This window comes from Crocuta crocuta, unplaced genomic scaffold, assembly GCF_008692635.1.
Source record: "Crocuta crocuta isolate KB4526 unplaced genomic scaffold, BGI_CrCroc_1.0 scaffold149, whole genome shotgun sequence".
Taxonomy (NCBI): domain Eukaryota; kingdom Metazoa; phylum Chordata; class Mammalia; order Carnivora; family Hyaenidae; genus Crocuta; species Crocuta crocuta.
In genome coordinates this window covers 3,321,099-3,347,101 of record NW_027551561.1, presented here as the reverse complement: position 1 = coordinate 3,347,101, position 26,003 = coordinate 3,321,099, and the positions used below count along the sequence as shown (strand labels likewise).

General features: G+C 37.4%; 1 protein-coding gene across 1 annotated transcript in view; it reads left to right on the top strand.

Annotated features, from left to right (window-relative positions):
* Positions 1-26,003, top strand: part of CPD (carboxypeptidase D) — a 72,189-nt gene that overhangs the window by 9,326 nt on the left and 36,860 nt on the right. The window contains exons 3-7 of the mRNA XM_077749680.1: positions 19,857-19,999; positions 21,038-21,207; positions 22,259-22,608; positions 24,010-24,201; positions 25,464-25,631. Coding sequence (XP_077605806.1) covers positions 19,857-19,999; positions 21,038-21,207; positions 22,259-22,608; positions 24,010-24,201; positions 25,464-25,631 — 1,023 coding nt within the window. The remainder of the gene's footprint in view (positions 1-19,856; positions 20,000-21,037; positions 21,208-22,258; positions 22,609-24,009; positions 24,202-25,463; positions 25,632-26,003) is intronic.

Genomic DNA, 26,003 nt, shown 5'->3' with positions numbered 1-26,003 from the left:
ATTTCAGTCTTCAGCAAACATTTAATAAAACCTGACTTTAGGAACTAGGGGTTTTGTGATATAGTCTGGTTGCTTCATTGATTTTGAGATATTATTTAAAATAATGTGTTAAAAATAATTCACTTTTCTTTTTTGGAGAGAATCATAAATGGTTAGAAAACAACTTCTAGTTGACTGTTGAGGATGGTAAATCTGTGTTATACTATTAAAAAATAAGGGTGCTGCCTTCACAGTGAGTAAGATTATTTGGAGAAACCAGATATCAGATTTTTCTGATTCTTCAAACATCTGAAGAAGCTAAACGTGGCTGCTGCCATTATTATTGTTTTTATGAATATCAACTTTCCTCCTTCTCTAGCTGGATGGTCAGAAATATTTTCTATTATTTCTACAACAACTAGCTTATCTCTCTTCCTCCTCCAGCAATACTGAGCAGTTTTGGAGTTTCAACAGGGCAGATTCATTTTGTTTATCTTCTACAGGACTGCAGTGAGTAAGATGTTGTGAAATCTTGTGACTAGGCATATATTCAGGCCCGGATGTCCTGGAGTAATTCTACCAATGCCTTATGATGTATTTAGAAATTCTAGCCCGAAGAGGTATACACTTTCAGGGCTAAAAGTGAATATACTGGTCTACTCCGATCTTTTTGCTTTATAGGAAATCAAGACCACGAAAAGGAAGTAACTTGTACAATATCATTTACTCCTTTAGCAAATATTTACTGAGTCTCTGCCACATCCCATATACTGTATTAGGTGATGGGAGCAAAACAGGAACATCCAGCTCTCAAGGATCAGACAGCGGATTAGAAATATGAGGTATGGGGTCATCCGGCCCCACCACCTTCACCCTGGTTGCCAGGCTTGACTCAGCAGGTCTAGCTGCCTAGGTGGGTGGGCCTTGCTTCTGTCAACATGTCTCCCAAACGGCAGGATCCTTTTAGGGAATGACTATTCTGATAAGGCCTCTGAATGAATAGTCATGCTCTGCTGCTAGAGCCTCTCTATTGTGAGAGCCTAAGCTGAACTTATTCATAGAACAGGACTACTTCCCCCCCCCCCAAAGTGTGCATTTTGTATGCTTTTTGTCTACCATTCTTTTTTTCTTTTGAAATAGTTAGGAAGACATACAAATCATCTGATGGTTTTGTATGTTTGTTCCAAAGCGAACTGTGTGAAACTGAATTGTTATTTTAGATCAACTTCTAAGAATTCCCTTCTTTCAACTTATAAGATTTTTAAAAGGGCAAGTAACCCCAGACCACCTATACTTGAAATTGTATGATCAAAAGCCACACCTTGATATAGCTTTTAGAAATTTACTTGGGCAGAATGCTGTTACATTTCATTTTCTTGCGGATAGAAGAACTCTGGAAGGCAGTGTAGTATAGTGGCTAAGGGTAGGTGCTTTGATTTTGAATCCCAACTCTGCTGGAAACTAGCCAAGTACGTGTGTGTGTGTGTGTGTGTGTGTGTGTGTGTGAGAGAGAGAGAGAGAGAGAGACAGAGAGAGAGAAAGAGAGAGAGGGAGAGGGAGGGACATCTTGGATAAGTTAAGTAATTTCTCTAAGCCTCATTTCCCACATATATAAAATGAAGATAAATACTGTCTACCTCATAGTGTTATGAGGCCCAAGTGAGAACGTAGGTAAAGCGCTGAGCCTAGCAGCTGGCATCATGGCTAACTTCTCTCTGATAGAATTTAAATTTCATGAAGGCGGGGGCTTGATATTTTTCAGCTTTCTATTTCTAGCACATAGAGCTATGCCTGGTTTATAGAAGGTAAAAAATAAGCCTTTTTTGAATTTTGAATAAGTGAAGTCTCAGCAGCTGAAAAATTAGTACACAGCTATTTAAAATCTTAGATGATCTTTAGATGAGATAATCTTACAAAATTTATAAAACTATTCCTCCTAGTTTCATTCCCACTCTGAGAAAATAAGCTTGTCTTACTGGTAGGTCCCAGACCTGTGCTTTTCAAGCTTTTTTTTTTTTTAATTGTGGCCTACAATGTAAAATACTTTTCAGCCACTTAAATACATTCCATATATGTATGTACATAAAATGGAAACATTTTCATGAAACAATAGTTAACTTTGTGATATATTTTGGTATTGTATTTTCCTAGCCTCTACTAGTTCATGAAACAAAAAATGCTCATCTGAACCTAACCTACTTATATATTTCACGATCTACAAATGGGTCATGGCCTATAGTTTAAAAATGCATTGTTTCTGGCCACTTTTTGGTAAAATTGATTTCTTTTCAAGTTTTAAGTAGGAACAAAACACTTTATAAATTGCATGTGGTAACTTACTATTTAGGCTTTTTATTTTGCCCTGTCTTGTTTATATGTTAGCCATTCTCAGGACTGAGCCATATGTGTTTATCCAACACGACTTACTTTTAGATTGTTTTCCATATTGTGTGAATGAGTACTGAGATCAGCAATGGGTCAGAAATACTGTCAGGCTTACGTGTTGTTCATGTTGAGTCTATGCGTTCTGTGATTAGTTAGGTCAGCTGCCATAGGCTTTATACTTATTTCTTCTTAAACCACTACTAACTTGGGACTGAGTCTTTGCTAACTGGTAATTATGAATTTTTTCTTCTCGGGAAGAAGAAAATGTCCTGTGGATTTATCAAACTTTCTTCCTTCTCCTTTTATACTTTGTTTCAGACTCCCCCCACCTTCTCCTTTTATGTGCAGAGTTATGAAATGTGACCAGATAGCATATAGTGTAACAAATTCAGTTTTTTGGTAAGCATAAACTCCTTTGATCATGTGGACAGGTATTCTCTGCATAAAGGGAGATCAGACTGAGCAGCACTAATGTACTCTAAATATTGAGGTATAGTTATTTGGCTTGAAGTAGATTGCTGACAGAAAGGGAAAAACATGGGAAAAATAATTACCAAATTGTTTTGAACAGCATGAAAGGTTATATTCCAAAAATTAATGGAAAAGCTTATTCTTGAGGAGCATTTTCTGTGTCATTAAGCAGGGCATTATGGTAAGGATGTGGCAAGAAAGCAACCCTGGTACATTGTTGGTGGGAATGTAAAGTGATACCGTCACGGTAGAAAACAGTATGGAGGTTACTCAAAAAATTAAAAATAGAAATACTATATAATCTGATAATTCCATTATTGACTATTTACCTGAAGAAAATAAAAACACTAATTTGGAAAGATATATGCATCCCTATGTTTATTGCAGTGTTATTTACAATAGCCAAGAGATGGAAGCAACCTAAGTGTCCATCAGTAGACAAATGGATGAGGAAGATGTGGTATGTATATATATGTGTGCATACATGTATGTATGTGTATGTATACACACAATGGAATATTACACAGCCATTAAAAAGGATGTGGTTGTGCCATTTGAGACAACTTGGATGGACCTAAAGGGTATTATGCTCAGGGAAATAAGTCAGACTGAGAAAGACAAATACCATATGATTTCACTCATAAGCGGAATCTAAACAAATGAATGAATAACCAAACAAATAGCTGAATCAAATCGATAAATACAGAGAACAAACTGATGGTTATCAGAGGGGACGAGGGTAGGGCTTGAGCAAAGTGGGTGAAGCTGAATGGGCAATACAGGCTTCCAGTTATGGAATGAATAAGTCATGGGAATAAAACGTGGAGCATAAGGAATACAGTCAATGATATGGTAATGGTGGTATACTGGAGAGATGGTAGCTACACTTGTGGGGAGCACAGCATAATGTATAAACTTGCCAAATCACTATGTTGTACACCTGAAACTAATGTAACATTTTGTGTTGACTACACTCAAATAAATACACAAAAAGCAAAACAAAAAACAAAAATTCAGGGCATTATGGGTTAATCATGTGACACCAGAACATTGTTGTTTTAAACAAACAAACAAACAAACAAAAGAATCAAATGGACAGCATAAACCTGAAAAAATGCAATATCTGATATTAAGAATAGACAAATTTTTAAATACAGCAGAGATTTTAAACATGTCTCTCTCAGTATTTGTTAGATCACAGAGACAAAAATATCAGTAAGGACACAGTGGATTTGAATAACATAAATAAACCAACCTGACCTACTGAACATGTGGAGAGTACTGTCCTCATATCTAATTTTCATTCAGTCTTTACTAATCTGAAGTGTAGAGGATAGGTAATTTACCATTAGTTACACTTATGGAAGATGTTTCTGGTTCTATTAGTGCTCGAGATACTTTGTTTTTAAAATGATATATTACAAGCAAAGTAGCAAACCTACAAAAACCTAAAGCATTTTTATACCTTTGCTTGTTTCACATTTTAATAAGATCAAGTCTAAACTTAGTATGATACTAAAGGTCCCAGAGTCTGACCCAAGCCTACGTTTCTGGCCTTCTCTCCTGTACTTCACCCCTATACTCCTTGTCCCTTCCCTAAAATGTGAACCTTTGGCTATTTTCTGGATTGCTTTTCTTTTTTAAAATTTTTAATATTATTTTTTAAATAGTTTATTGTCCAGTTGGTTTCTGTATAACACCCAGGGCTCATCAGCAGTTCCCCTACAAGTTCCCTGAAACCTCCAGTGTAGTAACTGTCACTCTTGCTTTCCTAGAGCTTTTTATTGATACCACCCATATAATGCTTATCCATTCATGTTGTTAATAGGTTTTTGTGTCTCCTGCTAGAGTGTGAATTATTTGATAATTAAGGACAGTGTGGTACCATTTATTTGGAGTTATCTTTAAACAAAATGTATTGGCACAGAAAGTGCTGGAGGAAGAGAGACTAGGGAGGTTTTTACAGTTATTTGAAGCAAGGTCTTTCCGGGAGATAAGGGTCTAGTTAGGGACTCTGGGGATGAAAAGGGAGGGTGAATATAAGAAACTACAAAAAGAATTGCAGGATTGACCGTCAGTTAGATGGTAGAGTGGAGTGTCAAGAGGAAGGACCCAAAGATAAAACTTGGAGGTTTTGAGCCTGGAAAAATAAGAATGATAATGAAAGTGGGAAAACTAATTGGAGGAGTGTGTGTATGTGTTCTCTCTAGGTAGGGAGAGGAGTGCAGATTGAGGATGGTTATAAGCACCCAGTGCGCAGTTGGGAAATAGGCTCTGGAGCTTGGGACAGAAGTCAAGATGATAGATAGAGATTTAGGACCTTTGAGATACTGAAAGCGTATGACGGTGTATATGATTTTTGAAAATTGGATTGATATCGTTTCCTGCCATAATTTAATTGCTTAGAGCTGGAGCCAGAAATTCAACTAGAATAGAACGCATATATAAATGGGCAGATGGATGAGTTTTTGTTTTGTTGTTTTGTTGGTCTGTTTGGTTTTGTTTTTGTTTTTACCTCCAAAGTGAATATACTTCTGGTTTTGCACTGGGGTGTTTTCTTTAAGAAATGCTGGAAGTTCAGATATTAATTCTTAGTCCATCTTTCATGCTTTAAGAATACTATTGATTGTCAAATGTGCATTAGTAAATGTGCTTTTGGTCTTATCTGATCTTGTACACTAAGGAGTTGACTGGACCTCCTCCTTCCTTTTTTCCTCACTTTCTTTTGTTCCGAGTGCCACCTGATTTAAAAGGAAAAGCAAACAGGTAAAACTGTTTTTAAACAGAATATTTGCTTCTTTTTTTTCCTGTTCTCTCTTTTTTTTAATGTTTATTTATTTATTTATTTTGGAGAGAGACAGCGTGAGCAAGTGAGGGTCAGAGAGAGAGGGAGATACAGAATCTGAAACAGACTCCAGGCTCTGAGCTGGCTGTCAGCACAGAGCCCGATGCAGGGCTCAAACCCACGAACTGTGAGATCATGACCTGAGCTGAAGTTGGATGCTTAACCGATGGAGCCACCCAGACACCCCCAGAATATTTGCTCCTCTGCTCTAGTAAACTGAAATATAGCCTGATATAAAGTCTGACCTTTAGGAGCAGTGCAGTATGTATTTTGTAATGTGATATAGACTTACATGAAGGTTGAGAACCAAACATTAATCACTACTTTAGGATTTGATCCCTAAATCTTCGGGTCTGATGTTTAGAAATTAGATGTGCTTTTTCTACTTTTTTCTCTTAAAGTCAGGTAGTGGGTGGGAAAATGCTTTAAAAAAGGAAGGAAAATGCAGTTCAAAGAGCTATGTGGGAGATCGTGTTGACCAACTTAAACAAAACTGAAAACAGATGCAGGACTGTGTAATTTAGTTTAACTTTGTAGAACCATATCATTAGCAAATATATATTCAGTGGGAGTGGTGAAGGAAATAGATTTTCATAAGATAAATTTGCTGAGAACACAAAGACTAAGTTCAGTTAACATTTGGTCAAAGTGAACTTGAATTTAAAGACCAGGAATATGGGAATTTTTTTTCAAGAGCAACCTCTGTTTTTTCCATTCATTTGACTCAGATGTTCCACTTAAAATTTTTTTAGGAGCACTGTGCTTATTAGCTTTTAAAAATATCTCAGGGAGTGCAAGATTATCACTTAATAAGTCACTATCTATAAAGAAATTGTTCACAGATGTCAAAGTTGTGAGAACTTCTCGCTATCCTTTGAAGTGGTTTTATTAAAGAAATAACAGTAAGCTCCAAATTTAAAAATAGAGTAGAAATTGCCTACCTCTATTCCTTCACTCTAAAATGCTCATCCTAATTAAAAAAAAATACATTGCAGTTGTTTTTTGTAAATGATTTATAGAGTTCTTGTATGATACAGTCTGATACTTTGTAGTTTGGCCTACTAAGGCAAGTTTAAAAAAACCTTGCTAGGGGCGCCTGGGTGGCTCAGTCAGTTAAGTGTCCGACTTCAGCTCAAGTCATGATCACATGGTTCATGGGTTCGAGCCCCTCATTGGGTTCTGTGCTGACAGCTCAGAGCCTGGAGCTTGCTTCAGATTCTGTCTCTCTCTCTCTCTCTCTCTCTCTCTCTCTCTCTCTCTCTCTCCCCTTCCCCTGGCTCATGCTCTGTCTCTCTCTGTCTCAAAAATAAATAAGCTATAAAAAATAAATGAGAAAAAAAAAACAACCTTGCTATGTTTAAGTCTTAACACTGAAGCAATGATTATATTTTTTTTCTGTTGACTTTCTGCTTGAGACCTAAGAGTGAGTCATTCATTAATGCCCCATTTGAGTGAAGGGTTGGATTTCTTTAAGTATCTCTCCTCCCCCAACAGAACTAGATCTCTGTCAGTCATAGTTCCTTGGTAAAGATGAATTGAGTGTCTTAAAGCATATGAAAATTTGTTGTTAGACAAATGAAGGAGTTTAATAGGTATGGGTTGATCGTTCAATCAGAAGACTTAGCTACCTATTAACAATGAGTAGTGATCACAATTTGTTGTACTGCTGGACAGATTCCTAATAATTGCACTTTTAGGCTTGTTTTTTGATACAAGTAAAGAAATGAAAGCATTATAGGGTTTATGGTACATTGTGTTCAGTTTTTTCCTGAGCATAGAAAGCTCTGTATTGGTAGGTAGGGATTTTTAGAAACATTTTTTTTAAATGTTTATTTTTGAGAGAGAGAGAGACAGAGCGTGAGCAAGAGAGGGGCAGAGAGAGAGGGAGACATAGAATCCGAAGCAGGCTCTAGACTCTGAGCTTTCAGCACAGAGCCCAATGCAGGGCTCCAACTCACAAACTACGAGATCATGACCCAAACCTAAGTCAGACGCTTAACCGACTGAGCCACCTAGGTGCTCCTTTTTTTTAAGTTTTTAAAACTTTATTTAAATAATCTCTACATCCAGCACTGGGCTTGAACTCATGACTCCGAGATCAAGAGGCACACACTCTTCTGACTAAGCCAGCAAGATGCCTGGGCAGGTAGATTTGAAAGCAAACTTTATACCTTTTTCTTTCTTTGTCAGTTCTCCTTATGAGTACAGGAAGTAATCTAAGTCAGTGGTTTTCAAACTGAGGTATGTATAGGGAGAAGGAAGAGACCTGTTTGTTTTGATAACTTTAAAGAAAATAAATTTCTAGGTCTTCCATAACTACTCTTTCCTAAAATTGAAAGAGATGTTTGCTGCGGGAGGTCAGTCACATATCCTCTTTCCCCTCTTGATTGGACATAGGCATACTTTTTTACCCACATGAAGCACACTGTGGTATGTTTTTTTTTGTTGTTTTTGTTTTGTTTTGTTTTTGTTTTAATGTTTCTCTGTATCTGAGAGAGAGACAGTGCCTGAGCTGGGATGGGGCAGAAAGAGACAGAGACAGAATCTGAAGCAGGTTCCAGGCTCTGAGCTGTCAGCACAGAGCCTTAGGCAGGGCTTGATCTCATGAGCTGTAAGATCATGACCTGAGCCGAAGTTGGGCGCTCAACCTACTGAGCTACCTAGGCGACCCACACTATGGTATGTTGACTCAGTTTTACAAACTTCTAGGGCACCAGAACAAAAGTGACAATTTGGTGATTACTTTAATGATATCATAAAAGCATCGCTCCAGGGGCACCTGGGTGACTCAGTTGGTTGAGCATCCAACTTCAGCTCAGGTCATGATCATGCTGGTCGTGGTTTGAGCCCCTGTGAGGCTCTGTGCTGACACTCTGGAGCTTGGAGCCTGCTTCGGATTCTGTGTCTCTCTGTGTCTCTCCCCCGCCCCTGCTCATGCTCTGTCCCTCTCTTTCTCTCAAAAATAAATAAACATTAAAAATAATAATAATAAATAAATAATAAATANAATTACTACCCGTTACATTTATCATTTATCAAAATTTATAATTTTGCCTTTCTAATTAGTTTTATGCCAGTAGTTATTATAATAATTCCATCTAGAAGACAAAAATTAATACTTAAGACATTAAGGTCATTGAAAATTAAGGAGGGGCACCTGGGTGGCTCAGTCCGTTGATAATCCGACTTTGACTCAGGTCATGATTACACTGCTGTGGGTTCGAGCCCCTCCTCAGGCTCTGTGGTGACAGCTCAGAACCTGGAGTCCTCTTCAGATTGTGTGTCTCCCTCTCTCTCTGCCCTCCCTTGCTCAAGCTCTGTCTCTCTCTCAAAAATAAACATTTAAAAATATTTTTCTAGGAAAATTTAAATATACATACATACATTTATAGACTGAAGTGTTTTGGTATGATCAGTGAAAGACTTTGAACCATACAAGTATATCACGAAGTGGACTTGTGGACGAAGTGGAATGGAAATAAAAGCTCAAATAGAAAAAGGGAAGATATGGGGCGCCTGGGTGGCTTAGTCGGTTAAGTGTCCGACTTTCGCTTAGGTCATGATCTCGCGGTTCATGGGTTCAAGCCCCGCGTCGGGCTCTGTGCTGACTGCCAGCTCAGAGCCTGGAGCCTATTTCAGAGTCTGTGTCTCTCTCTCTCTCTGACCCTCCCCTGCTCACGCTGTCTCTCTCTCTCTCCTAGAAATAAATAAAAAATATTAAAAAAATAAAATTAAAAAAAAGAAAAAGGGAAGATGTAAAATTCCTATTGTTAAAAGTCTGTGTTCACACAATTTTTAAATAGATGATACCAAGAATTAAGTGTATATTTTAATTTATTTATATACATCTTAAATAATAATGTAAAAGTTTTATTTAAAAATAAAAACTGAGGGGCACCTGGGTGGCTCAGTCAGTTAAGCATCTGACTTCAGCTCAGGTCATGAATTTGCAGTTCATGAGTGGGAGCCCCGTGTTAGGTTCTGTGCTGACAGCTCAGAGCCTGGAACCTGCTTCAGATTCTGTGTCTTCCTCTCTCTCTGCCCCTCCCCTGCTTGTACTCTCTCTCTGTTTCTCTCAAAAATAAATAAACATTAAAAAATACTTTAAAAAATAAAAAATTTATGGTATCCAGGAAATTACTTTGCAACTATTTAAGCTTAGGATGAAAACTTTTATTTTTTTTTTTTAATTTTTAAATGTTTATTTATTTTTGAGAAAGAGAGAGAGACAGACAGAGCATGAGTAGGGAAGGGGCAGAGAGAAGGAGACACAGAATCTGAGTCGAGGCTCTGAGCTGTCACCACAGAGTCCAACGTGGGGCTCGAACTCAAGGACCACAAGATCATGACCTGAGCTGAAGTCGGATGCTTAACCAACTGAGCCACCCAGGCAGCCCAACATGAAACCTTTTAGATATCAACTTAAAAATATGTGAAGTGTGGGGCATCTGGGTGACTCAAACAGTTGAGCATCTGATTTTGACTCAGGTCATGATCTCACAGTTCATGGGATTCAAGCCCCGCATCAGGCTCTGTGTGGAAAGTGCCCTCTCTCTATGTACCACCCATTTGCGCTGTCTCTTTCTAACTTAAAAATAAACTTTAAAAAATATATGAAGCATTGCATGATTTTTCAAAATTATGTTAATATGAATAAACAAGTTTGAAAGTCATTGGTTTAGATAGCCCCCTGAGAGACTATCTCAGGGGTTGCTGATGATTGTTAATAAGTTGGATAAATAACAGATTCTTTATACTATTAGTAAAGTGCTTTATTGCTTTGAGGCATGCCAATAATGAGTGTTCTGTTCTCCAAATTAAAATTTTCTTTGACTGGATAAATATCTTGTTCTGAAGTCTGATATTTAATCCTTTAGTCAATGTTGAGCCATGTGACATCAATTTTTAAGAAAAGTACATGTATTACTGAATCTGGAAGTAACTGCAGCTGTCAGTAATATCAGGCTTCTCTACAGATTAAAGGCTGTTCTCTGTTACAGGGAACTCTAGCTTTGTATAGGTGGGTTTTTTGTTGAGGAAAAGATCAAGATGACGGGATCTAAACCAGCTACTCAGTTAAGACTATTCATTATATAGAGTCTTTGACATTTAGTCTTGGAAAAATAAATGTTGTTTAACACAGATAACAAATAATGCCTATTTGTGGCACCTTGCAAAAAATTTCTTGTTCTTCATAATTCTGTTGATATCTTAATTTGCTTCCAGTTTTATTAAAAAAATAATTTCTTAAAAATTTTTTAATGTTTATATTTGAAAGGGGGGGAGAGAGAGAGAGAGAGTGAATGTGTGTGTGTGTGTGTGTGTGTGTGTGTGTGTGTGTGTTTGTATGAGTGGGGGGTGGGGGTGCAGAGAGAGCCAGAGACAGAATCTGAAGCAGGCTCCAGGTTCTGAGTTGTCAGCACAGAGCCCAACACAGGGCTGGAACTCACTATCCATGAGATCATGACCTGAACCAAAGTTGTACGCTTAACCAACTGAGTCACCCAGGCGCCCCTAAAAAATAATTTCTAAACTGAAACTTGAAATTGGTGAATAAAAACTTGCTGGTATTCTAAAGATAGGATAAATTTATTATTTTTTTTTTGTATTGCAAATAAGTTACTTTGCTGCTATTCACATTGGTGGGCTCCTATGAGTTTAGAAATAGATTTGGTAGATACCACAACTCAGAATAGTTTATTATAGACTCAAAGGAAATGTGCTTTTATGAAATTGCATCCAGAAAAGGATATTCTGCATATAGCTTTCTATTACTGATTTCTAGGTAATGCCATCATGTCAAAGAATATACCTTGTATGATTTCAGTTCTTTTACATTTGTTAAGTTTGTTTTGCAACCCAGGATAGTGTCTGTCTTGATGAGTGTTCCATTTGTACTTGAAAAGAGTGTTTATGCTGCTGTTGTTGGATGGAATATGTTATAAATTTCATTTAGATTTTGTTGATGGTGGAGTTGAATTGTAAAGTTGTCTTGGTCAAGTGACCTTTTATCATTATGTGATATCCCTCTTTATCCGGTACTTTTTCTTGTTCTAAAGTCTATTTTATCTGACATTAATAAAGCCCTTCCATTTTTCTTTTGATTTGTGTTTGTGTAGTATATCTTTTTCCATTCTTATACTTTTAACTTGCTTTTACCATTATACTTAAAGTGAGTTTCATATAGAGAGCTTTCTGTTGGCTCTTGTTTAATTCATTTGACAATTTGTCTTTTAGCTAGTGTGTTTATACCACTTATACTGAATATAATCATCACTATGTTTGGATTGAGTCTGGTTTTTAAATTGGTTTTCTGTGTGTCCCCTTTTAAAAAAAATCTACAACTTCTTTCCTGTTGTTCAGGACACACTTCTTTCCTGTTGTTCACCTATATGAGCATATCATTTTTCTTTTACTACTTTCAAGTCTTCTTCCTTTGGTTTTGAACGGTTTGATTATGAAGTATCTAGGCATGAATTTTTCTTTTATAGTCTATCTTGTTTGGAATGTACTGAGCTTGAAATCCAAGTTTATGTTTTTTGCCAAATTTGGGGAGTTTTCAGCCATCATTAAAAAAATTTTTTTTAGCATTATACCCTTTTCCTCTCCTTCTGAGACTCCAGTGACAGTGACAAAAATTCTAGACCTTTTGGTATTATCCCTAAAACTATTCTCTTTTTTTTCCTCTGTTGTTTACATTAGGTAGTTTCTACTTGTCTATCTACAAGTTAACTCACTTTCCTCCCTTGTCAGTTCCATTCTCCTGTTGAATGAATGCATTCAGTAAATTTAAAAGTTTTGGTTATTGTATTTTTCAGTCCTGAGATTTCCACTTTGTCTTTCTTCTTTATATCTTCTGTTTTTCAATTCAGGAATGTTTAATCTTACTTCCTTGAAGTGTGGCTAAAATAACTGCTGTATGGTTAGATAATTCCAGCATCTGTGTCACCTTGGGGTTGGTGTCTATTGATTATTTTTTCCTTTCAAGCAGTTGACTTTTTCCTGGTTCTTTTTTTTTTTTAATGTTTATTTTTGAGAGAGAGAGAGAAAGAAAGAGAGAGAGAAAGTGTGAACGGGAGAGGGGCAGAGAGAGAGGGAGACACAGAATCAGAAGCAGACTGCAAGCTCTGAGCTGTCAGCATGGAGCCTGACATAGGGCTCCACCTCACGAACTGTGAGATCATGACCTGGGCTGAAGTTGGAGGCTTAACTGACTGAGCCATCCATGCACCCCATACGTTACCCTGGTTCTTTGAATGTCAAATAATGTTGGGGTATAGGCTGGACATTTTGGATCTTATGTTATGAAATCTGAGCCTTGTTTAAATTCTGTTTAAAAAATGATAATTTCTTTGCTTTAGCAGTGAGTGACCCAGTTAGGTTCAGTTGTAAGTTTTGACTTTTCTCCTGTGGACTGTGATTGCAATGCCAGTTTTCAAAGCCTTTGTGGTTCTGATCAGATCTGTTCTGTGTGCTTACCTCCCATGGACCAGTGGTGGGATGTGGGCAGTGGTCTGTTTTGTAATTCAGTTCTCAGTGCCTTTGGTATGCTCTTTAGGGTCATCTCCACACATGTGCAATTCAGGACTGAGCCTGGGGATTCATAGATAAGTTTATAGAGTCCCTTTCTTAAGGTCCCCCCTCTCTACAATACTACCAACTGTCCCTAGTTTCCAAGGCCTCCCAGTATAGATGATAAATAAAGACATGAAAGGATGTGCAGTATCATTCAGTGTCGGGGAAATTACAAATTGCAACCACAAGGAGATCCCATGGCACACCTACTAGAATACTTAAAATTAAAAAGTCTGACCAGTTGCTTGAACAGTTTGTTAGGTGAGGATGAAGAACAACTGGAACATTTGTGCATTGCTGGCAGGAATGTGAAATGGTAAGCCACTTTGGAAAACAGTTTGATAGTTTCTCATAAAGTTAAACTTATATTTACTGTATGACTCAGCGATGCCACTCTTAGATATTATCCATAAACCATGAAATTATATACCCACGCTAAGGTCTATGCAGCTCTATTCATAATAAGCAAGAACTGAAAACAACTCAAATACCCATCACATAAATGGATAAACAAATTGTATTACATCCATGCAATGGCATACATGGTATAATAAAAAGGAGAATTTATATATGCAACAATATAAATCAATCTCTAAAACATTGTGCTGAGTGAAAGAAGCCTGCTACAAAAGGCTTTACACTATATGATTTTATTTATATGGCATTCTGGAGAAGACAAAAATATAGGCAAAGAAATTAGATTGGTGGTTGCCCAGGGCCTAGGTACTGGGGGAAGGGAAGTTTTTGGGATGATACAGATGTTCTGTATCTTAATTGTGGTGGAGGTTATATGAATGTACACATTGGACTGTATACTTAAAAGGGATGACTTTTACAGTACATAAAAGCTTGTTGATTAGAGAGATTGTCAAAATTATTTTGAATCAGGTAACTTAAACTTGAGTATAGGGGAACTGAGAAGCTCTGTATGTTTCAAAGAAGAGTAAAATTTAAAGCATCATACAAAAAGATGTGTCTTTATATACGGTTTTATAACCTTGTTTTGTTATTACATGGTAAATATCATGCCCATAAATGTGTGTCTGCAACAGCTCAACTAGTAGCTTAGTAAGTAGCCCATTTTATACAATAATTTATAAACTGATCCACCATTTTCAGACATTCAGTTTGTTTCTAGTTTTATTCTCCTTCAATTTGTTTATTTTTATTTTTATTTTTTCAGTTTATTTATTTATTTTGAGACAGAGAGGGAGAGCGTGAGCAGGGGCAGGGCAGAGAGAGAATCCCAAGCAGTATCTGTGCTGACAGCACAAAGTCCAACGTGGGGCTCGAACTCACAAAGTGTGAGATTGTGACCAGGGCCAAAATCAAGATTTGAATGCTTAACTGACCGAACCAGCCGAGCACCCCTTTCCTTCAATTTAAACACTACAGTACTCATCCTCATAGCTAATATCTTGGAATAAATTCCTGGAAAAGAAATTTCTGTCTTAAGGTTGTACCTATTTTGAAGATTCTACACTCATAATTATTTATTACCCAGGAATGTTCTATACTCCCTTTATTTTTATGGATTTTTTCTTAATTTCTTTTTAAAACTTTTTTAAGGTAGGTTTTTGATCAACAAATATTTTCTAATTGTTAGCTAGTTAAATCTATCTTTTTTTTTTTTTAATGCTTTCATACTACTTTGCTGTCATACTTAGAAAGGCTTTCCTCATCCTGAGTGTATAAAAATACTTATGTTGACTTCTACTTTTGTCTGTGGTTTTATTTTTACATCAAATTCCATCTGGGTTTAAGAGTTTATTTGGTGTAGGGGCGCCTGGGTGGCTTAGTCGGTTAAGNTTTTTTGTCACAGTTGTTCATGTAACAGTTACCAACTTAATCATTCCCCACTGGTTTTAAATGTGTCTTTAATATTGCAAATGGTTTAGTTTCTGTTACTGGGCTTTCTATTTTGTTCCATTGGTCCATTTATTTTGATCTTAATGCACTGCTTTAGTAAGTATAGTTTTAGGACATTTTAATATGTGGCAATACAAGTCCCTAATACCATCCTTATTTTTTAAGGTTTTCTTGGATATTGTCATCCATTATTTTTCCAGATTCTAAATCATTTTGTCCAGCCCCAATAAGAATCTGTTTTTTCTGAGTAATATTTGCAAATTAATTTCAGGGAAATTTGATATCTTTCTAAGCCTCCTATGTAGAAGCATGAAATCTACATCCCTCAGTAAAACTTTACATTAACTTATATTATGTATTTTATTACATTTAATCTATATGTATTACAGGTTTTGTTGCTGAAATCTTTCTTTCCATTATAGTTTCTGATTATTGCTAAAATACAGGAAAGGAATTGATTTTTGTACTTTTAAAGGTAGTATAATCACCCTTTTATTTCCAGTACTTTATTTTACATGGCTTTCTGTTAAATAGTTTCTTATCAAAGGGAAATTTGGGGAGTGTGTGCCAAGATTTAATTCATATTTTGTATTTCCACTAGATCCTATGCTGTGAAGCTAACATTAACAAAAATGAGTTACAATTAGGTATACTATTCACTACAATATTTTCTCAAATCTGTAGGACCTACAAAAAGAATTTTGTCTCCAATGAATCTGACCTTTAGTTTTGGGTTGTTTTTAGGGTTATACGATTTTTAAAAATGGCTACAGTGTGTGATCTGTGGGATTGGAGGCCACTGGATAAAGTTTTTTCTCTTGAAGTCTTATTTTAATTTTTATTTATTTTTTAAAAATGCTTATTTTTTGAGAGAGAGAGAGAGAGGGAAAGAGCATGCGCATGCACACAGCAGGGGAGGGGCTGGGAGGGAAGGGGGCGGGGCAGAGTTATCTGAGGCCGGCTCTGTGCTGACAGCAGCAAAAGCCCAATGAAGGGCTTAAACTCATGAGCCAGGAGATCATGACCTGAGCCAATGTCAGACATTCAACAACTGAGCCATTCGGGCTGCCCCGAAGGCTTGTTTTTTAAAGACTTCTGTCCCTACTCTCCACCCCCCAACCCAGGAATATATTTATGTGTGTCATTGATTGACACTGGCTAATTACAATACCATTAAAGTTAAGTGTAAAAAGCTGATTAAATAGTACTCCAAAATATTACTGTAAATGTGGTCTTGTTGCTCTTAGCTAGTATTTCTTAAATTGCTACTGAAGTAAGACAATTAAGGGACAGACAAAAGAATGCCAGGACTCAAGCCTGGTGATTATAGTGTTGTAAGTAAGTAGTCTACTGCACTGCTTCTGGCATAATTAAATTGTGAGTTGGCCATGTTTGCAATTTAACACAGCAAGTTAAGTTTTACATATGCAAAAAAAACTTATATTAGTTTGCTCGTGCATTCCTCTGAAATTGTTATTTTTGTGTGTTCTGTGTTCTGCTTCCTCTACAAGACTTTAAACTCTGAATGAAGGTATGTCTTTTGGGATGCCTGGGTGGCTCAGTCAGTTGAGCATCAGACTTCAGCTGGGGTCATGATCTCATGGTTTATGAGTTCGGTTTGGGAGTTTGAGCCCTGAATTGGGCTCACTGATGTCAGCACAGATCTTGCTTCAGATCCTCTGTGCCCCCACCCCCTGCACTTCCCCCACTCATATTCTCTCCCTCAAAAATAAAAAACATTAAAAATTATAAAAAATAAATAATAGACATTAAAGAAAAAGATATGTCTCTTATTTATAAATCCATATAATCTTAGTATAATGTCTTACACACAATGACCATTGTACTAACCAATATGGTAGTAAGAATTGGAAAAGATTTGGGCACCTGGGTGGTTCAGTCAATTAAGCATCCACCTTCAGCTCAGGTCATGATGTTGTGGTTCATGGGTTTGAACCCCACATGGGGTTCCATGCTGACAGCTCAGAGACTGGAGCCTGCTTCGAATTCTGTGTCTCCCTCTCTCTGCCCCTACTCCACTTGTGCTCTGTGTGTCTCTCTCTCTCAAAAAAAAAAAAAAGTGAAAAATATTTTTAAAAAAAGAATGGAAAAGATTAATAAATATTATGCATGATGAATAGTATGTGTGTGTCCACATGTGTACATACAAATGCCCACTATCACTATCAGGGAAAAGCAAATCATAACCAGAATGACTTATCACCTTACACTCCTTTGGAATGGTCACTATCAAAGAAAAAACAAAAACAAAATAGCAAGTGTTGGTGAGGATGTGGAGAATTGGAACCCTCATGGCTGGTGGGAATATAAATATAGTGCAGCTGCTATAGGAAATGTATGGAGCTTCCTCAGAAAGTTAGAAATAGAATTACCATATGATTCAGCATTCCTGCTTCTGAGTATATATACAAAAGAATTGAAAGCAGAATCTTGAAAAGATAATTGCACACCCACGTTCACTGCAACATTGTTTACAATTGCCAAGAGACAACCTGTCTATTGACAGTTGAATGGATAAAGAAAATTTGGTATAAACATACAACAGCCTATTATTCTGCCCCTAAAAGGAAGAAACCACATCTGATAAAGGACTGTTATCCAAAATATATGAGGAGCTCAACAATAAGAAAATAACAACCTGATTAAAAAATGGGCCAGAGACCTTAACAGACACCTCAACAAAGAAGTTAAACAGGTGGCAAATAAACATGAAAAGATGTTCCATATTGCTGTCATCAGGAAAAAAAAAAAAAAATGAAAACAATAGGTTACTACTACGCACCTGCCAGAATAGCCAAAATCCAGAACACTGACAACAACACATGCTGACAAAGGTGTAGAGCAACAGGAATTCTCTTCCATTGTTGGTAGGGGGATGCAAAATGGGACAACCACTTTGGAAGATTGTTTGGTGGTTTCTTAAAAACTAAAGATACTCTTACTATATGTACAGCAATTATGCTCCTTGGTATTTACTACCCAAAGGAGTTGAAAACTTATGTCCGCACAAAAATCTGCACAAGGATGTTAACAGTGCTTTATTCATAATTGCCAAAACTTGGAAGCAGCTGAGGAGCATGGGTGGCTTAGTTGGTTGAGCATCCCACTCTTGAGTTTGGCTCAGGTCATGATCTCATCATGGTCATGAGGTCGAGCCCTGCATGGGGCTCTCTACTGGGTGTGGAGCCTGCTTGAGACTCTCTCTCCCTCTCTCTCTGTCCCTCTCCTGCCTGCACTTACCCCCCATCCCCCAAATAAATAAACATTTTTAAAAGTTTCAAAATAAGTTGGAAAGGAACAACACATTCTTCAATAGGTGACTGGGTAAAATGAACTGTGGTACATCCATACAATGGCATATTATTCAGTACTAAAAAGAAAATTATCAAGTCATGAAAAGACATGGAGAGTCCTTAAATACCTATTACTAAATGAAAGAAACCAATCTGAAAAGGTTACATACTGTATGATTCCAACTATGTGACATTTTGGAAAAGGCAAAGCCATATGGAAATAGTAAAAAGATTAGTGATTGCCAGAGGTTAGGGAGGAGGAAGGGATGAATATGTGGAGCACAAAGCATTTTTAGGGCAGTGAAACTACACTGTATGAAAATGTAATGGTGGAAACATGTCATTATACATTTGTCAAAACCCATAGAATATACAATACCAAGAGTGAACCCTAATGTAATTTATGGACTTTGCGTGATAAGGACATGTCAACCATGTAGGCTTATCAGTTGTAACAAATGTACCACGCTGGTGCAGAGGCTGGTAACGAGAAAGAGCCCATGCTTATATAGGGGCAGGGGGTATATGGAAGATCTCTGTGTCTTCTGCTCAGTTTTGTTGTGAACTAAAATTGCCCTAAAAATTAAGTCTATTTTTAAAAATCGAGTGACAAGAATGATAAGGTAATAAGCTTTCTACGGAATGAGTGTGTGGGCTTCTATGGGTGTAGAAGTGGTGAAGGTAGTTGGCTATTGATGCCTCTTCTCCTTTTTACTTCCCTTTTCCATTGAACACGTTTTGAAAGGGTTTATTGTGTCTTCTCCTCCCACCCCACCCCCCATTGGTGTAGCTGCACCACCCTAGATTTCTCTAGGGTGGTGCAGCTACACCAAGAAAGCTACACCAAGAAAAAAAAAGATTTCTTTCTTTTTTCTCCTGCCACCTTCTTGATAAAAGAAAGTACAGTTAGGATAATAGGCACTTAACGCTTGGCATGAACATCATTCACAACTTTAAGATCGTGTGTACCTTTAATACTCATGCTATCAAAAATCTTAACCTCTCTCTCTGCATCCTACTTCTCACATTTGTAAAATGAGTGAAATAGTGACACCCGCTTCATACACTTGTTTAATACTCATAAAGCTCATAGAACAGGTCTGGCATGTGGTAAACGCTCAAATTGTAGGGCTGTTAGCAATGTTATTGCCATTGTTATTAACCAATGTGTTTATGTTCTTCCTAACTGTTCATCCTGCCAGTCAAATACATTTGCTTTATGTATGCATATTCCTTTTCAGTGTCTATTCCTTTAACCTTCCTTCTTAGTCTGCTCTATAATCCAAGAGCCTTCTCCAGTTTCAAACGATTTTATGAAAAAAAAAATTTATGCATGCAGAGGTGGCCGATTTAATTTCTTTGGTCTTTTTGAAAGTAAAATTCCTAGAGTAAATTTATTTTTGTCCTTTATGTTACAGGCGGCATGCAAGATTACAATTATGTATGGGCCAACTGTTTCGAGATCACATTAGAGCTGTCTTGTTGCAAGTACCCCCCTGCTTCGCAGCTTCGACAAGAATGGGAGAACAATCGTGAGTCTTTGATCACATTGATTGAAAAGGTAAAAGTAACTGACTGGAAGGGTGGGGGTGCAGAAATAATGGATGATGTAAGGGAGAAGTTCAGTTGCATATGAATAGCAATCTTTAGTCACTCTTTTCCTCCAGAGGGCTTTCTCTGATTGTCCTACAACACTTAAAAGCCAAAATAATCAGATTTGTACTGTCAGGGTCTTACAATGTCATGTGATCCTGGGCGCTAGAGAGCCTTTACCACTGTATGAATCGTGGACACAAGTTTAATTTAAACATCAGACAGGGTAATATACTGTTGGATATACCAGCAGTTATGACTTAATGAGAAATTATTGCTTGTTGAGAAAATTAGAAGTCTGGCTTAGAGGAGAGGGAATTTCAAAAGCCTATTACTAGTCTAGATGTCAGACACACGTGACTTAAGTTTAAGGATTTAATATTTTTGTCTATATTTTATTTTAACTTGGAAGCATTAAAAATATTTCAGGGAAATAGAAGTAACCATTTTTTGGGGCGCCTGGGTGGCTTAGTCGGTTGAGCGTCCGACTTTCGCTTAGGTCATGATCTCGCGGTTCATGGGTTCGAGCCCCGCGTCGGGCTCTGTGCTGACTGCCAGCTCAGAGCCTGGAGCCTGTTTCAGAGTCTGTGTCTCCCTCTCTCTCTGACCCTCCCCTGCTCACGCTGTCTCTCTCTCTCTCCTAGAAATAAATAAAAAACATTAAAAAAAAAAAAGTAACCATTTTTTTAAGGAATTCTAGCATCAGGGCACCTGGGTTACTCAGTCAGTTAAGCATCCAACTCTTGGTTTGGGCTTAGGTCATGATCTCATGGTTTGTGGGATGGAGCCTGGCATCAATCTCCATGCTGACAGCACAGAGTCTGCTTGGGATTTTCTCCCTCTCTCCTTTTACCCCTCCCCCACTCATGCATTTTCTCTCTCTCTCTCTCTCTCAAAATAAAATAAACTTAATAAACAAAAATTCTAGCATCAATGCAGAGAGGTTATGCTCTCTTGCCTTCTGAATTATCTTTAAGCAATCAACTTTGATTCTTGTTTGTTTTAGGTCCACATTGGAGTTAAAGGATTTGTTAAAGATTCAGTAACGGGATCTGGCTTAGAGAACGCAACCATCTCAGTGGCTGGTATTAATCATAATATCACAACAGGCAAATTTGGTGATTTCCACAGATTACTTGTTCCTGGAACTTACAACATTACAGCAGTTTTAACTGGGTAAGAATTTAAACTAGACTCTAAAAATATCCAAGCCTCTGTTTATAGCTAAGACAGAAATAGAGTCTAGGAAATGTTATTTGCTGTATCTGGCCTTTGTTTTTCCTTGTTTTCTGATTTTTCCCTCTTTTATAAAGAGAAAATAGTATTGTGGAGGCTTTTGTCACATAGTCTAACAATACAACTGGATATGAAGCATGGTTGTAAAATTGTGAGGAAGGACCATTTTAAAAGCTTGATTCAAAAGATGGTCAGTTCTGTAAAACACTGCCTCAAAGCTAATTGAATAGCAGAGTAGAAGAATCTTGGAGCTTTGAAAAAGACATTTTATTTATTTTTTAATTAAAAAATTTTGAGACAGAGAGAGACAGAGCATGAGTAGGGGAGGGGCAGTGAGAGAAGGAGACACAGAATCTGAAACAGGCTCCAGGCTCTGAGCTGTCAGCACCGAACCCGATGCGGGGCTCGAACCCATGAACCGTGAGACCATGACCTGAGCCGAAGTCGGATGTTTAACCAACTAAGCCACCCAGGTGCCCCAAAAAAGACATTTTCAAGAGCTGTCTTATCATCTGCTTTCTAGTATATGAAATTAGTGGTTTCTTAGCCCCCCCTCCCCCCCCCAAACACCCTTTTGGAAGCTTAGTTTGCTAAGGATTTAGTAGAAAACCTTTCATTTAATTCTGAACTTCCCTATTTGGAAAAGTAGTTGGAATGTCAGTTTAATAAGGCACTGCAAAGAATTGGATGCAGTGGGTGAATGACCTCTGTCTTTCATTTTATTTTCTCCTTCACATGTAATTTTTGGTAAGCATTCTCATGGGTGGTGTTGAGAAAATGGTAAGAGAAATAGTTCTTTGAAGGAGTAATCAGGGATTCTCTGAGATCATATCCTAAAAGTCTTGAATTTATCCGTTTATCTTTATTCAAGTTTTGATAGACCACTAATTATAAGAGTATGAAAGGGCAATTGTACTTTTATAATGTAAAAGCATTGTGTGTTTGAATTTAACTGCAAGCCACCTACTTTTTCAAAAAAATTATTTTTCAGGTATATGCCACTGACTATTAACAACATAATAGTGAAAGAAGGACCAGCCACAAAGGTGAATTTTTCCCTTCGGCCAACTGTGGCTTCAGTAATCCCTGACACAACCGAGATGGTAGTAACTGCTAGCACAGTTGCTCTGCTTAATAATCTTCCTGGAACCCAATCCTTACACCAGCCAATTCAGCCAAAGGACTTTCACCACCACCATTTCCCTGATATGGAAATCTTCTTGAGAAGGTTTGCCAATGAATATCCTAACATCACCCGGCTTTATTCATTGGGAAAATCAGTAGAGTCAAGAGAACTTTATGTAATGGAGATATCTGATAACCCAGGTGTCCATGAACCAGGTAACTGGTGTGGTCTTATACATAATCTCAGTATTGCCTTTCAGAGCTGCCTGCCGTATTTCTATGTTTCATCTAGAAAGGTCACCGTTAGAATGTATAACTGGAATAAAAATGTAACCAATCTTTGGCGAGAAAAGAAGAAAATCCATTTCAAAAACTATATTAGGCACAGTATTTAATAAACTGCATAGATTAGATTTTTTTTCTGCTAATACTATTTTTTTTAATTTTTAAAATTTTATGTAAATCCAAGTTAGTTAACATGTAGTGTAATAATGGATTCAGGAGGAGAGTTTAGTGATTCATCACTTACATACAACATCCCGTGTTCGTCCCAACGAGTGCCCTCCATAATGCCATCACTCATTTAGCCCATCCCCCCCCCCAACACCCCTCCAGCAATCCTAAGTTTGTTCTCTGTATTTAGCAGTCTTTTATGGTTTGCCTCCCTCTCTGTTTTTATCTTCTTTTTGCTTCCCTTCCCCTATGTTCATCTCTTTTGTTTCTTAAATTCCACATATGAATGAAATCATATGCTATTTATCTTTCTCTGGCTGACTTACTTCATTTAGCATAATAGACTGCAGTTCCATCCATGTGGTTGCAAATGGCAAGATTTCTTTCTTTTTGATTGCCAAATAATATTCCATTGTGTGTATATATATATATATATATATATTATATGTGTGTGTATATATATATATATATACCACATCTTTATCCATTTGTCAGTCAATGGACATTTGGACTCTTTCCATAATTTGGCTATTGTTGATAATGCTGCTGAAAACATTGGAGTGTATGTACCCCTTCGAATCAGCATTTTTGTATCCTTTATATAAATTCCTAGTAATGCAATTGCTAGGTCATAGGGTAGTTCTAATTTTAATTTTTTGAGGAACCTCCCTACTCTTTTCCAGAGTGGCTCCACCAGTTTGCATTCCCACCAGCAATGCAAAAGTGTTCCCCTTTCTCCACAACCTGGTCAACATCTGTTATTTCCTGAGTTGTTAATTTTAGCCCTTCTGACAGGTGTGAGGTGGTATCTCATTATGGTTTTTATTTGTATTTCCCTGATGATGAGTGATGTTGAGCATCTTTTTATGTATCTGTTAGCCATCTGGATGTCTTCTTTGGAAAAGTGTCTGTTCATGTCTTTTGGTAATAGTACTTTTATTTTCATATTATATGGCATGTGTGTATGTGTGTGTTTTGAGCCTGTTCAGATGTATATATTAGTAAGGAAGCTGCTTTATAACATACTTTTAACTGCTTCTTTTGCCAAAATGTATCTTTTTAAAAATTTTTGGTTCAGGGTCTTTGTAAGTATTGTGGAAAAAATAGAGTCCATGATAAATAAGAAGGAAAAATAACTCTTCCATGTAATCATTTTGTTTTCAGGTGAACCAGAATTTAAGTACATTGGAAATATGCATGGAAATGAAGTGGTTGGACGAGAACTGCTCTTGAACCTCATTGAATACCTTTGTAAGAACTTTGGAACAGACCCTGAAGTGACGGATCTAGTTCTCAGCACTAGAATTCATCTTATGCCATCCATGAATCCTGATGGGTATGAAAAGGCCCAGGAAGGTAAAGAAGAGCTGTCTATTAATGCTGACCTTTTCGATTATCATATGACATGATTATTTGGGAGTAGAAGAAAATTTGAATTGGTTGTTTCCTCGGAATTTCTTCTTATTTTGTTCTTATATAATTATTGCAGCTTTTGTATTCTTGAAACATAGACTAGTTCAGTCCATAACTATGATATCGAGCCTGCCTGCCTGCCTGCCTGTCTGTCTGTCTGTCTTTCTTTCTTTCTTTCTTTCTTTCTTTCTTTCTTTCTTTCTTTCTTTCTTTCTTTCTCTCTCTCTCCCTCCCTCCCTCCCTCCTTCCCTTCCTCCTTTCTTCCATCTTTCCTTCCTTCCTTCCTTCCTTCCTTTCTTTCTTTCTTCCTCCCTCCCTCCCTCCTTCCTTCCTTCCTTCCATCTTTCCTTCCTTTCTTTCTTTCTTTCTTGGAGAGTGCAAGCAGGGAAGGGGCAAAGAGAGGGGGACAGAGGATCCTAAGCAGGCTCTGTGCTGACAGGTTGATAGCAGTGAGCCCAATGTGGGGCTCGAACTCATGAACCACAAGATCATGCTCTGAGCTGAAGTTGGACACTCAACCAACTGAGCGACCCAGGTGTCCCTATAAAGTTTATATTTAATAGAGTTCTCCACTTTGGTAATGGCTCCTATTTACTAAAGAATAATGTATGTTTTTTTCACTCGTAGATTTTTCTCATCATAATGATAATGATAAGGTTCCACTCCTTTTTTAAAGAGATATAAACTTAAGTTCAACCCTTTTTTCTCTCCATCAGGTTAAACTTCCAACTATGTTCTTGACTGGCTTTTTATGATACATTGGTGGAGGCATACCACAGTTTTCTTCCTTTCATTTGGTCTGTTTCTTTACAATGTTTTAGTGACCTGAATACCAGTAAAACAGAGCCTCCTTCTGATCAGTCATGTCGATTTAACATTGTGATCATGTCATTTATAAGGATTATTGACAGTTGGGCAGTACTAAACAATATAATTTATAGAGTTGGATTTTTTCCTCTCAAATATGAACAGAGAGCAGAAATGAAAGGATAATGGTTTTATCTCTCTATTTCAAAAGATCTGGAAGAGATAACACTTTATTAATGTACAATACAAAAAGGATGTGTGTTTTAATCATAGTGTGCTTAATGGTTGGGAAGCCTGATGTGTTCACATTTACCTTTGAGTTAAGATAGCTGAAGGAGTGTGTATTGGATTAAAATGTCAGTGAAACATGGCTTCAGTTTGAACACTTTATCATACAGGAGATTCCGCGAGTGTAATTGGCAGAAACAACAGCAACAACTTTGACCTGAACCGAAATTTCCCAGACCAGTTCTTTCAGATCACAGATCCTACCCAACCAGAAACTATTGCCGTAATGAGCTGGATGAAGTCCTATCCGTTTGTACTGTCAGCAAACCTGCATGGAGGTAATAGCAACTTGATATTTCAGTAATTAATTCTTGTTGAGAGCATTTGAAAATCCTGGTGGAATTTTATCTGTTTATAGTCTTAGGCTATCTCAAAACTGGTATCCTGTTACTGCTTTTACCGCAGACGGTAATAAAGATCTTTTCTCATTTTTTAAAGCCTGTTTTCTGGCTGTTTTCCCCCTTCCCCTCCCACATACTGCTTCCCTATTTTCTTCTCCCTCCTACTCTCCTCCCTGTCTCTCCCTCCCCTTATCCCTCTCACCCTCCTTTCTTCCCGGCCTCTCTCCTGCCCTTGGTTAGTTCTTCAAGTGTTTTATATTTATCCCTCACATGTGTTTTATATTTATCTGCCTCACTGGGAATTTGGTA